The sequence below is a fragment of the Ostrinia furnacalis genome, unplaced genomic scaffold (assembly GCF_004193835.3).
Source record: "Ostrinia furnacalis isolate ACB-3 unplaced genomic scaffold, ASM419383v2 OfSCF0991, whole genome shotgun sequence".
In the NCBI taxonomy this organism is placed as follows: domain Eukaryota; kingdom Metazoa; phylum Arthropoda; class Insecta; order Lepidoptera; family Crambidae; genus Ostrinia; species Ostrinia furnacalis.
The window spans coordinates 1-13,743 of record NW_021131230.1 but is presented as its reverse complement, the minus strand read 5'-3'; the positions used below and the strand labels follow the sequence as shown (position 1 = coordinate 13,743).

The 13,743-nt window shown below is 40.7% G+C and overlaps 2 protein-coding genes across 3 annotated transcripts; both read left to right on the top strand.

The window, feature by feature from the left end:
- The first annotated feature begins 2,655 nt into the window (after positions 1 to 2,655).
- LOC114350836 (uncharacterized) lies at positions 2,656 to 6,396 on the top strand. Of its 2 annotated transcripts, XM_028301779.1 has the most exons (5): positions 2,656 to 3,194; positions 3,570 to 3,685; positions 4,039 to 4,074; positions 4,888 to 5,041; positions 6,128 to 6,396. In XM_028301779.1, the coding sequence occupies exons 2-5, from the start codon at positions 3,663 to 3,665 to the stop codon at positions 6,287 to 6,289; spliced, it is 375 nt and encodes a 124-aa protein (XP_028157580.1). In that variant the 5' UTR covers positions 2,656 to 3,194; positions 3,570 to 3,662; the 3' UTR covers positions 6,290 to 6,396. The 2 variants fall into 2 exon arrangements, with proteins under 2 accessions (XP_028157580.1, XP_028157581.1); XM_028301780.1 differs by lacking the exon at positions 4,039 to 4,074 and having other exon boundaries at positions 2,659 to 3,194.
- Positions 6,397 to 9,504: 3,108 nt separating this feature from the next.
- On the top strand, positions 9,505 to 10,978 carry LOC114350835 (aladin; the record flags this gene model as incomplete). The annotated part of the gene is made up of 3 exons (XM_028301778.1): positions 9,505 to 9,688; positions 9,761 to 10,356; positions 10,766 to 10,978. Coding segments are annotated over exons 1-3 (932 nt in total), but the record flags the coding sequence as incomplete, so codon positions are not given.
- Between the last annotated feature and the right edge of the window lie 2,765 nt (positions 10,979 to 13,743).

Here is a 13,743-nt window from a genome sequence, read left to right as displayed (position 1 = left end):
CGTGTTTTGTTTTCGATGTAAACTCGCGGAGATGAACAGGCCTGGTAGAGCCTGGTCCGTGAGCACGTAGAATTTTGTCCAATGACCCCAAGCTACCCATCCTTATTGCTCGCGCGTAATTATATTGCTGTCGCGACTGTGCGACGGGCGCCCGCAGTGAGGGTGCGAGTGCGACAGCAACATAATTACGCGCGAGCGATAAGGATGGCTAGCTTGGGATCATTGGACAAAATTCTACGTGCTCACGGACCAGGCTTTAGTACTGCTGCTGTCATCCCCACAGCTGCCGCGCCGCCAGTACAACCCGCGCTAAGTACAGACCGGCATCACCACGCAGAAGGCGGCTTCCTTTATTTGTGAGGAGACTTATCACAAGTTAATGCTTATAAAACGTTTCATCCACGAAGACGCGCCCCAACATTCTTACGCTAATGTTTGAGTGTTATCAGTACACGCTAAATCATCCACGAGTGCACACGCACACTACAATAATAAAGCTCGGATTGCTCGGATCAAACTCTCCGTACCTCAAGCGATAATTGGTGGGGCGCGTCTTCGTGGATGGAACGATCTATAGTGCTCTTTCGAAGACTTAAGATACACAAATATCCCCTCAGATTTATTTATAGTCTACGGACATTACATTATGTACAGTCAAAAACTGAACTGATCCAAAATACTATTGAAAAACAAATCGGTTTTCAGTCTACGATCTATTCAAGTCTCTTTCGGATCGTTTTTTTCCTAATCAAATTCAAAATTTACTTTTGCTTTAACCAATTAGGCTAGATATGGCAAAAATAAAATTAACTAGTTGATTTAAGATATCTGGCAAAGTCACGGCAATTTAATTATTCTAAAAGAACGAGGCCGAACTCCCCCTTTATATGTTGCTTATGGCACAATGACGGGGTTTGTGGGTTTCCTGCAATCACTGAGTCATAGACCTTTTTGTCTCTTACCACCATTTCTATTTGGCCACTGCGATACAAGCTTTCTAGCTTAGTGCAGAGACCGCTAGAATAAATTGTACATGTGACATCTTTTAGAAATACTTTTTATGTACCTTTTTTTACTTTTTTATTTTTTATTTTCTAAACCAGCGGTTCCCGAATGGTGGTCCGCGGAACCCTGGGGTTCCGTGGAAAGGCCGCAAGGGTTCCGTAAAAAATATTATCCCACGTTTCGTGACCGACGTTGTTAGCTCGCACCGACTTGTTTACGCACAAGGGAGGGGCAGGGCGTGAGGGCGGAGTAGTACGGGGGTTCCGCTAGGAAAAGTATAATCAATTAGGGTTCCTTGGCAAAAAAAAATTGGGAAACCCTGTTCTAAACCTTGAAAAGTAAACTCTGATCTTTTTACACAGACAACAATGACTCCCTCGCGCCGACGTACCAGATCACCGAGGACTGGTTCAATCAGAAGGTGGCGGAGTTGGTGCTCCGCTACAACTACACGCTAAATCCTCGCGGCGTGTACGAAGCAGTCCGATACATGTACACGTACCATCCTGAGCCACACAACGTCAGCGCTATACGCGACCAGTACATACACGTAAGTGTGAATAGACGATGCACATTTTTCTGCTTGTAACCACGGCTTTAGCAACACAGCCAAAACGTCAAGCTGTAAGTACTCATGTGACTCTCTATTTTAATGCGCATTTTGACTAGAGATTTCTACTGATAAAGCCCTTTTGACAGGGGAACTTCATGGTCTGCACCTGATGAAAAGTGATTATGAAAGTGGAAACCAGCTTCTCCCTGAATTGTGTGGAACTGGCTATTTTACGTCGAAACAAAATAACTAACTTTTACTTCTACAACGGACATTTCTTGCGAAATGCCCTTTTTGATTGTATGAGGGCATGTGGTCATCTAGGTCTTGAAAGCATAATCGAGATGCTTTAGAATTAAATCTAGACGATCTAATTAACTATTTAAACCACATTTTCAATTCCCTGGCAAAATAGCAAATAATGATTTCTAGTCCAGTAGAATTAGCTTTTAAATCGGAAATAATTCCTACAAAAGATTTTATTGTTTTAATGGCTTCATTGGTTGCCCATTAAGACTCTCCTAAGTTTTCGACTTCGACGGAGTTGTGCTTAAGTGGTGGGGGCCCCCGAAAGAGGCATTTTTTCGGTTTTCCGGTTATACCGCGTAAAGGAATACGGCCGAATACTGAAACGCCATTTAAATATTTGACGGCTTCTCAAATAGTTAAGCAGCTCCTAAACTTACATTTCGCATACTCAAAACAATATCTGAGCAGTTCTCAATTTTTAAGCACCTCTCAAATTAAGTTGCACTCAAACGCCACTTAAATGAATTTTCGCATACTGAAACGCCATTCAACGCTAAGCATTACTCAAACAACTGTCAAATCGTCTTAAGCAGCTGTTAAATTTGAGAGTGCTTGCGCGGTATCTTAAATCCTATTATCAATGCTTCACGCGCCTTGTCCTAAGCTACGATGTAGGCCACTATTTAACCCGACTAAAGCCTGGTCCGTGAGCACGTAGAATCCCGTCCAATGACCCCAAGCTGCCCATCCTTATCGCTCGCGCGTAATTATATTGCTGTCGCGACTGTGCGACGCGCGCCCGCAGTGAGTGTGCGAGCGTGACAGCAACATAATTACGTGGCTTGGGGTCATTGGACGGGATTCTGCGTGCTCACGGACCAGACTTTACTGATAATTTCGTGGCACGTTGCCGTGTTTGTCGTTTACCATAAACTAATTATACGTAAACACGATACGACATATCGTCGTGCTATGTATGACACAGCATCGTTTTAAGATACGTCGTCATCGTGTAAATGTAGGTAGGTACTATATGACATCGCAACGGAGCTCGACGCTTTAGCTGGCCTTTTAGATCTGCATGATTACTCCGAAAAAAACATCCGAATTTTTTCGAATGTTGCCATCCCTCTCACGCAAAGTGTGATGTCAACATGAGCGACAGTGACACATAGATCCGACACTACGTAAACGGCGCTTCAGAGTAGCCCCCTAGTCCTTGCACTTCGAACTGGCCAAGGCGGGTCAGCTGCGCTACCTCAACCTCAACACCACCTTCAACTCCAGCATCCAGCTCAACTACCGCCAGACCGAGCTCGCCTTCTGGACCGTGTACCTGCCCACTGTCATCGGCAGGCTGGTGCCTACCTACCCGCCCATCACTGAGGTAAGAACTCTTGCCCGTTGTTGCTAGATGAGCGACAGGACGTGAGATGAAGCGACGCGACGCTATGTGACGTAATGCGATCAATACTTCACGCGTCGTATGCCCTACGTAACAACGTAAGCCATCATTATACAACGACTACTTGATAATTTCGCGGCGCGTTGCCCCGTTTATCCTTTACAACGAGTTCCACGTAAACATTAATTATGACGTAACATCGTACTACGGCCCAGCATCATTTTACGATGTACTAGCTAGCCTTTTAGATCGTGTACTGCCCACCGTAATTCCATTCGACCAATCATTCCGTCCAATTTATTGAACAACACGAGAATATTATCCCTAATCCCTAAACTATTGATTGTTTGCCAACAGTTCTGGTGGGAGCCAAAGCAACCGCTGCAGATAGCTTTCTGGTCTGTGTCGAGTTTCTGCCTCATCCTCATCGTACTGCTAGTCGTATGCTGTATGCTGTGGAGAAACGCCAAAAGGTAGGTACATGGTCTTTCTTTTGATTTGTCAATTTTGAGAAATAATAATTAAATGGTTTTGACTAAGCCAACTTAGGGCTCGCGCGCACTGGTGATACATTTCTATTTCTCCATGGACTTGGTATGAGTGACGAAACAGTTACGACGACAAGTCACCCGTACGCGCGAACCCTAACTTGCATTTGTCTTCATGTATGAAACACTAAAACCGTCTTGCGTGACGTCACCCACATGCCAGTGAATATTTAATTTCTCACTTGTGTTCTTATGACAAGTCATTAAGGTTCACTTTTCAACTAACTGTATTATTTTACTAACAAATGGTATTCTAAATTAAGCTCTATCTTTAACAGGGCTGCGCCTCCGAAATGGAAAATGGTTCCGGCTGCGTAGGTGACATTAACAAATATTAACACTTCCGCTTGCATTAACCACCAATGAGGGTTTTCGCGAATGAAAGATCCGCTAGATGGCGGGACGTAGATGTGGGGTCGGACTGCTGCGTGATTGGTGGATTTTGACATATCTGTCAATGTCATGTCAAAAATAACCAATCATGCAGCATTTGGATCTCGCATCTACGTATTGCATGAATATTACATTACAGCTTTTGTCTCGTTTATGTATTGTATGTGCCGTATATTATCGCTTTCTTTGCATACGTGGGTGAGGACTGTAGTTGCTTCATTGTAGATTTTGTGCTCGTGAATTTATGTTTATGTTAGTTAACGTGATCTTAAAGTCTCTGACTTGGGCGTAGCGTTCGTCAGTGGTTAGATAAATTTTTGATTTTTGTTTTTTATTTATATTAGCTTACAGTCCGCGTGAAATAATTCGTGATACCCCAACAAACAATAGACATCACAGCCTTATTCCAATTATAATAAAGACATGAATGAATTTCTTGCGCTGCTTCTTCTCAGTACTAGTCCATTTACTGTCCCGAAGCAGTGGTAGAGTTAAAGTAATAGCACTGTGTTTTGGAAGCCTACTTGCAAAATAAATGAATTTGTGTTACGAATTTTTGGCTAATTTGTGTGTCACGAACTATTTGACGCTGACTGTACAAAATATTTTTCTGCTGCGAATCCGCTTGACAATCATCTTATTGTTGAACTTTGAAACTCTCTTGAAATTCATCATAGTAACGAAATAAATAAAGTACGAAATCATAACATTAAATAACTGTTTTTCTATCACAGGGAAACGGATCGATACTACAGCGACGACATATTTATGGTGCCCGAGAGCGAAAACGTCGGTATTGAGAACAACTCACGTTCGCGGGACAACATCTACGAGTATCGGGACGTGCCTGTGAAGCGCCCGCCAACGCCTCAAACTATTAGCAGAGCGGTAAGTGTTCATTTCATATCTAAATGATACTGCCACGCCATATCGATGGTGCTCCAAAGCATGGAAGTAGTATAGTGTAGCACAGTTCTAGCTACCCATTTCCGGTCATGTCTACCATTCTCATGAGAGCAGAAAAGAAAACGTAAATGGGTAGCTGAACTTTGGCCCAAACCCCTTCTGACCCGTGGAACACCAAAGTGGTATACCTAGGTGTTCCATGGTTAACTTCTTGTACCCCTGGTTCACCAAGGTGTTCCACGGTTAATTTCTTGAACCCCTGGTTCACCTAGGTGTTCTGCTATTCAAAATAATGTACCCGTAGTTCACCTATTTCGTGAAATACAAGTAATAAGAATCCCGTGGAACACCTAGGTGTACCACTTTGGTGTTCCACGGGTCAGAAGGGCACTAAACAACTTACACTGGTCTACGACTCATCTATGAATCCAGAGACGCAAATTAAAAGGCCGGCAGCGCCCCAAGTTTTAACCCTGGATTATTTTAGTTTCAATTCTCCGACATTCGTTATAGTTATAGACCCAATATACTGAACTGTCCTATCCATGACATTGACAGCGGGGCGCCACTGTCAATACCGGATCTCTGGTTCTGATTTTTGCCATGTTGGAAACTACGTAGTTGAACGGTGGTGGCGTCCCCTTGTTAATGAGTTTGGTGGCAGTTCAGTTTAGGTCATCTATAGCAGGGTTTCCCAATTTTTTTTTTGCCAAGGAACCCTAATTGATTATACTTTTCCTAGCGGAACCCCCGTACTACTCCGCCCGCACGCCCTGCCCCTCCCTTGTGCGTAAACAAGTCGGTGCGAGCGAACAACGTCGGTCACGAAACGTGGGATAATATTTTTTACGGAACCCTTGCGGCCTTTCCACGGAACCCCGGGTTTTGCGGACCACCATTCGGGAACCGCTGATCTATAGCTATATTGACACTGAAGTGGGTTAAAAACGGTTTTAAAAATTAATTCATTATTTATCTATTTAGTCTGCTCATACGTCTATTAACCCTCAATACTACAGTATGCCTATACTTCCCACTTTATTTTTGATCTTTCGTGCATTATTTCAGGCGAGCCAGGCCCAAACGCTGCAATCGCGGCCGGATTCCCAAGCCTCCACGGGCTCGGCGCTATCTCTGAAGGAAAGCGTGGTGTCCCGCGCGCCGGAGCCTCTTCCCAGGGCGCGATCCCGCACGCAAATGGTCGCAGGCGTCCCGCAGACCACTGTATGAATACTGCATGGGTCTTACTAACATTTCGGAGTATACAATGAGGGCTATCGTTTTTATACTTAACAGTTGGCACCCCTGGCGATTGACAGGACCTTACTCTACAGTGGCGCCATCTTGATGAGTGCAAATGCGATAGTCCTCCTACCACTTTAGCGCTCACCAGATGGTGCCACTGTCTTCGCTTCTAGCAAGTGACAGGACCTTACTCTACAGTGGCGCTAACTGGTGAGCGCTAAAACGATAGCCCTCATTAGATAAGTAGTTCAACAGGCCTAGGATGCGCGCCACGCTAAACTTTAAAACGGCATTTATAGTTGTTGCAAATCACGAAGGCGTGTGAGCTTTTCATGTGTGGTGGCCTGCTACTGTTCGTTTTTTCAAAAGTTTTGATAGACATAAGGCTGGTTTTAGTGTCACGCGGACTGTCAGTGCGGATCGCTCCGCACAGCCGGTCTGTATGAACTGCTAGGGAGCGGAGCGGTTCCTCCGGACTGCATTACTCTAAAACGCTCCCTAGAAGATCATACAGATTGGCCGTGCGGAGCGGGTCCGCACCGGACGGTCCGCGTGACACTAAAACCAGCCTTACACACTAAAGTTATGTGCATATGTACACGTACACACACAAGTAAATCTCACTCGCCTTTGAGAGTTGCAAGAACTATTAATTGATTTTGCATTAGCCTTTGTCGTCTAAAATCGTCGATAAGATTTATCATGGCGCGCATCAAAGCTTGGCTGAATAAAAAAATGTGTCACGGCTCGGATGTACACCGGTTGGCCAATAAAAACTAGAAGTTGTGAGTAACCAGTGCGTGTAATAAATTAAGACGTTTTTTTCGGGCATCATAAAGAATGCATGGAACACGGAATCTTCCTTTATGAATCGGTTTTGATAATGTCATCACATCACTAATTTTAGAAACACATCACTAAACAAGTTATCTTCACGAGAAGAAATGATTTCCCGTTTTGTTAATCAACTTCAGATAGATTTTTTTGGAAATTACTTGGGATTTATTTGGGTGTGAGCAATCAGTGACTACAATATAATGACAACAAAATGTATTAAATATAATACTTTGACACTATTCAGTTATTAAATCCACCACCGCTTAGTATTAGGTATAAATATGGCAATTACTTTTATAGCTTTTAAACTTTATTATTTTTTAATTTATATAATGAATTCTTCAATTTACGGCATCTTTTTTTATTTATAAGTATTGTGACAGCTATTTTACAGTGGCCATTAACATTTTTACATTTTAGACTGATCTATTATTTAATTTACATTTATAATTTTATTCTACACAACTTATTTTCTGTTTCTATTTACCTTACTAAAAGTAATTTACATTTCTTTTTTAAATAAATAATATTAAAACTTATCCTTACAAGTATCACTATGTTCATTCCAACTAATTTTAAATATTAGTTGTTAGATCTCAATGGAATGAAAAGACGTTTACGCGTTTGTGGAGAAATAATTATACTTTTGTTTTTTCATTGATACTACAATCTATTATAATATAATCCCGTACTAAGTACGGGATTTTATAAGAAGTGTATTTTGTTACTTTTATAGCGTTATTGCTTTGAACAAGTTACCTCTAAGGTATCTACATTGTGTAATATTTAGAAATTAGTCATAAATAAAATGTGTACAGTTTATAGGAGAATATTTGCATGGATACTATTATGATTGAAACCACACTTATTTGGTAATAAGTTTATTGTGTAGGCTTGGTAGCCATCAAGTGAACAAGTAACAAAAAGGCGGGGAAAAGAATGACATCTGTCAATCAACATAACCTCACTTTTTACATACACTACATACCTTCCCCCTAAGTAAATACAAAATGATATATTAAATAACAGTTTTNAATTGCACTAAATTTCCTTTAAATTGCAATAGCTAAAGTTCTACAAAAATGTACAGTTTTCGTTTCCTTGAATTTTCAAAATTGAATTTTCTTCTGGGCCACCCTGTAAAACAAATACACGAAGTTGTGGAGAGATGGTGCTCGTGCTAGGCTCCGAAGATCCTGTGTTACGAGTTTTTTATTTTATTTTTATTGAAACGCTATTGGAATATTTTAAAATTCATGATCACATAAGTACCTAAGTATATATTACAGTGCGTTTAATAATCTTTTATTTATATATGGATTGTGTATACGTATAATTATAATTTTTTTTCCTGTAAAAAAAAAATTGCTAAATTTGCCGCCCCTCTAAATCTGCCGCCCTAGGCACTGGCCTACTTGGCCTATTGGTAAATCCGCCACTGGAGATACCTAAGTATACTTCTGAAAGTGGATTGTTACGAGTACATAATCTAATACCACCTACCAATATCAACTCAAACAAATTAAGACACCAGCTTTATTAAATTGAAAATAAATGGTATTGAATCTGTAAGGCTGGTTGCACCATCTTACTTTAGCTTTGACAAACGTCAGAAATCGGTCAATCTCCATACAAAAAGCACCGGTTATCGTTATAGTTACGGTCAAAATTAGGTGGTGCAACTCAGCCTATGTATTGAAATGTCCCCGTTTATTATGTAAGTAGGTAACTACTTGTCGATATAAAATCAACCTGCCAGCACTAGTCTAGCCGAAATTTACCTGTATTGTTTCAAAGTAATCTCAAATAGCTTGTTTTTCTTGAGCGTAGGAAACAAACAAATCGTCAATCACAAGGCTCGGGGGTATAATAACGTTATTTATCAGAGCCACTTTTTGTCAGAGTTAGCTGATCGATTCGAAAATGAAGGAAGCTGCCTCCCAAGACAAAAAAGATCTTTTAGGAACCTAGTTACGTATCGTAGATCAAGTACTTTCTGAAATTCCTAATTAACAATGAGATATTTACGCGTCTTAATTATTTATTTTAGTTGCCGTACGATTTGGTATAGAAAAGTAAAAGGTTACAAAAATACAACCATCAAAATCGGTTGGTATTAGATTATTCCAATTTAAAGCGTTTGTATTTAATTTGATTAATTAGCTACAGCACAGCAACACGGTGTGTGGCGTCTTTAAGTTGAAGCTATCGAAATAACGGTTCGGAAAGTGATAACGAATAACGTTATTGCTTAAAAATATTCTACAAGTTTATGAATATTGCTCAATATTGCTAGTTGTCTTTGCTACTAAAAAATATAGCAGATGACAGCACAGCTGTCTTGTCTCCTGTCATCTGTCAGATTCAAAAATTCTGTTGTTGGTTTGGTGCCGGCCGCTTTATTTTTCTAATTAATTAAAAACAATGTCCGCATTTCATGGATTTCCCAGTGTACCAGGACCAGAAGAAACAGCCTTCTGTAAAATAGACGAAGTTTACTGTTGTGGTAACTCTAGATATGGCAACATAACTACTTTTACCAATACGGTAAGGTTAGCTTCATGTTGCATCAATTTTTTGTGGTTTATCGTTGTTTAATTTTACTTTTTAACATTCCAGACGAAACAGCATCCTGTGATCAACGTAGCAAGGGATATCCATCATCACAGAACGACGGATGAGAACATTTCTATGTATATAGATGTTGAAGACAATTTGCTGAAGAAAATAACCAGTGTGTGGTACAAGCAAGGTTTTCTTGAAGCTTTGGGCGTCGCAGCCGATCCCAGCATCAACAGAGAGAGTCCTTTCCTAGCTGTTGCGGCATCTTACGTGTTAAAAGTGGCGAACGTGTTCACAGCATTCCACTACTTTCTGCAGCCACATTTGAAGGACATAGGGCCTAAAATTGTGTCAAACTACTCGAGAACAAGGAACTGGGGTGGTGCCCCAGTGAAGTGTTTGGCATGGCACCCGCACACTACGAAGATAGCAGTGGCAACTGTAGACGATAATGTCAGAGTTTATTGCTCCGAAGTACAGTTTGTGTCGATGTTGAAATGTAAAGCCCAAGGGCATGTATCGTCGCTGTGCTGGAGGCCTTTCTCAGCGTCAGAAATAGCTGTTGGCTGTGAACAAGGTGTCATTGTGTGGACGGTTGACCCAAATTCAATGTTTACGAAGCCATCCTCCAGCAATGCCATTGTTTTGAAAAGGTATGTTTTATTCATAACTTTTTTTATAGCTATAAGTATAATGAATTGAAACCTAGTGAATTTTTCTAGTATTATATCTAGTGAAACTGTGAATTTTTCCCCTTATTATTTGTTTGTTATGAAGTCATCGTATTATGTTTCTTTGTTACTTGTACAGTTAAATAGCACATCAGACACCACATTTTTGTTGCAATATCACACTTAATTAAGATGCCACAGTAATAATGTTATGGGTCTATGTCTAATAGGTAAGAACCTTTGTATACCTACCTGGAGCAATAAAGAATTTGAATAAGCTTAATGTGTCATCATCTGTACCTATAATATTTTACAGTAAAACGAAAGTGCTCTGACTTTCAGACAATTTAAATTATCTAGATAAAATTAATTTTCTGTATCTAATTTCCAGATCAGGCCACAGCCCAGTCACCGATGTGAGCTGGTCTCCAAACGGTGACTTACTGATCAGCTGCAGCGGTGCGGACACCTCGATGATGGTCTGGGACGTTTCCATGGAGACAGCGGTCCCACTGCGCAGGGTTGCTGGTGGCGGAATAGTTTTTGCAAGATGGTCGCTCGATGCTAGTAAAGTGTTTGCTGCTACATCTTCGATTATTTTCCGGTTGGTATAAGTTTATTTCAAGCCGTGTGGTGACGGCAGAGTAGAATACATTTGTCACCAACCCCTACTCTTCCCGCGGGTGTCGTAAGAGGCGACTTAGGGACTACACATCAAACAGAGAATGGGCAGCAGCGCTCTCTGAAAAACATCAATCTTTTAAACTGCGATCTCCAACCCGCCTGCCAAGCGTGGAGATTATGGCAAAACCCTCCACTATAGTGGAGGAGGCTCATAGTCCAGCAGTGGACTGTAAAGGGCTGTTGATGATGATGATAAGTATTATGATTGAAACCACACTTATTTGGTAATAAGTTTATTGTGTAGGCTTAGTAGCCATCAAGTGAACAAGTAACAAAAAGGCGGGGAAAAGAATGACATCTGTCAATCAACATAACCTCACTTTTTACATACACTACATACCTTCCCCCTAAGTAAATACAAAATGCTATATTAAATAACAGTTTTAACCCTCGCTGTACGAGGTGGGGTGTGACACACCCCAGGCCTTTAAAAATCGCCATAATTTCAAAAATTTGCTAGTGCTGAATTTGAAATTCTCAGTAGCTGGAATTATGGCGCTGCTGCTTCGATCAGCGCTGCAAAATCAGTCCAGCGGTGACTACCAACTGAGTTACATGCCTTTAAAGTGCGTGTGGGTGTCACACACCCCACCTGGTACGGGACGTTGTTAAAAAAGTTAAAAAATAATTTAACAGTTTTGGTATAATTTATATATTTTTAGCTTTGTTAATTGAATAAAATTCAATACAAATAATATTTTTCGTAATTTTCACGGAATCTGAAATTTTCAAGCACTTTTAGTCAAATGAGATGACTTTTAGTGCGAACCTGGAAGTTTAGTACTGAGATCCGAAGATGTATGTGAACATACACTTATGGGCTACAATTTATACTTGGTGATACAATTTATGGGCTACTGAAATGGAACAGCATATTTTATAAATAAATAAAATTGTTACGCTCCCATTTTATGCATTGAGCATACTCATTTTCTTTCATCAGAATNAATGTTGTTACAGCGGTGTCAGGGATGCCTAACATTTCTAACCACTGATCTGTGTTAGGTATCTCTATTATCTCTTCCTCCTCTCCTCTCTCTTCTATTTGATCGTCAATTTCTGTCTGGTTGCTTTCATTATTTGCTTCATCTGGCAACTCTTCTATATTTTGTCCCTGATCTTTGGTTTTTAACAGCTGATCCATATGTCTATTGACAATATTACCATCTTTTGTTTTGATATCGTAACTGACTGGGCCATTCACACTGACAACATTTCCAGGCAGCCACTTAGGGCCAGTAGAATAGTTTCTATACATGACTTTGTCACCAATCTCTGTTTTCCGGTTAACTAGACCTTGATTCCGTGCAATTTGGTTTTCAGTTTGTGCTCTGCTTATGTTGTCAGGTTGCACGGTGTCCAAAAGTGTACGTAATTTCCTTTTCAGTAACAATTCTGCTGGACTTTTATTGGTTGCTGTACATGGTGTGACTCGAAGACTTAACAACATATTGGCCATTTTTAAGTCCCACGGTGTATTTTCCTCCAATTTACGCAACTTATTTTTTACGGTTTGGACCATACGTTCCGCCAATCCGTTTGTGGCCGGGTGGTATGGTGCAGTTGTTACTTGTCGGATGTTGTTGGCTTTTAAAAAATTTCGCGTTTCTTGCGACACAAATGATGTACCATTGTCTGAGACTATTGTTTCACATAACCCATGAGCACAGAATAACATGCGCAGGTGCTTGATAACTGTTTCAGAGGTCATATTATTAACAATGAATACCTCTGGCCATCTAGAGTAGGCATCAACAACAATCAGAAAATACTTATTTTGAAATGGTCCAGCAAAATCTACATGTATTCTAGACCATGGCCGGGTAGGTGTTATCCATCTCTGATTTGTTTTAGCTGGCATGTTTCTGTTTTCTAGGCACCGAACACAACCCTGTACCATGTGCTCTATGTCATTATTCATCTGGGGCCACCACACATAGCTGCGAGCAAGTGCTTTTGTCTGTACGATACCACTGTGCGTTTTGTGTAAGGCTTCTAAAATGTGCCCCTGCAATTGTGGTGGTACTACCACTCTACAGCCCAATAATATACAGTCTTGTGATTGTGATAGTTCAGATCTATGCACCCAAAAGGGTCGGATTTCGTTGTCAATGCATTTATTTGGCCATCCTACACTTAGATAATGCATCACTTTTGCCAAGGTCTTATCTTTTCGCGTCTCAATTGCCAATTTCTGTGCATCAAATGGAAACTCTTCTGGTGTTTCTGCCAACAGTAATATCTCTCGAGGCACCTCCTCCGCCTGACTCTGCACTGGTTGTGGCCATCTGCTCAGTCCATCAGCATTTCCTATCTGTACTCCTGGTTTGTAAATAATTTCATAACTATGAGATGTTAAAACCAAAGCAATTCTCATAAGCCGAGGTGACAGCATGGCAGGCAATGGTTTATTGGGGCTAAAAATACCCAACAATGGTTTGTGGTCTGTTATAATTGTAAAGTGTCTTCCCGTTAAATAATGATGAAATTTGTAAATACCGAAATTTATTGCTGCAGCCTCTTTGTCTAACTGGGAATATCTTCTTTCATGAGTATGAAGAGTTCTGGATCCCATAGCAATTGGACGTTCTTGTACATCTTCCATAATATGTGATAATACTGCACCAATGCCATATTCTGAACTATCACATGTAAGTACTAAGGGCTTTTGTAAATCATAATTTT

What these genes read in the sequence shown, in the direction of transcription:
- LOC114350836 (XM_028301779.1), top strand. Translation starts at nt 3,663, where the DNA reads ATGCTGTGGAGAAACGCCAAAAG. An exon ending in CTGTGGAGAAACGCCAAAAG is followed by an intron (nt 3,686 to 4,038) that starts GTAGGTACATGG and finishes TATCTTTAACAG; the next exon opens with GGCTGCGCCTCCGAAATGGA. An exon ending in TGGAAAATGGTTCCGGCTGC is followed by an intron (nt 4,075 to 4,887) that starts GTAGGTGACATT and finishes TTTCTATCACAG; the next exon opens with GGAAACGGATCGATACTACA.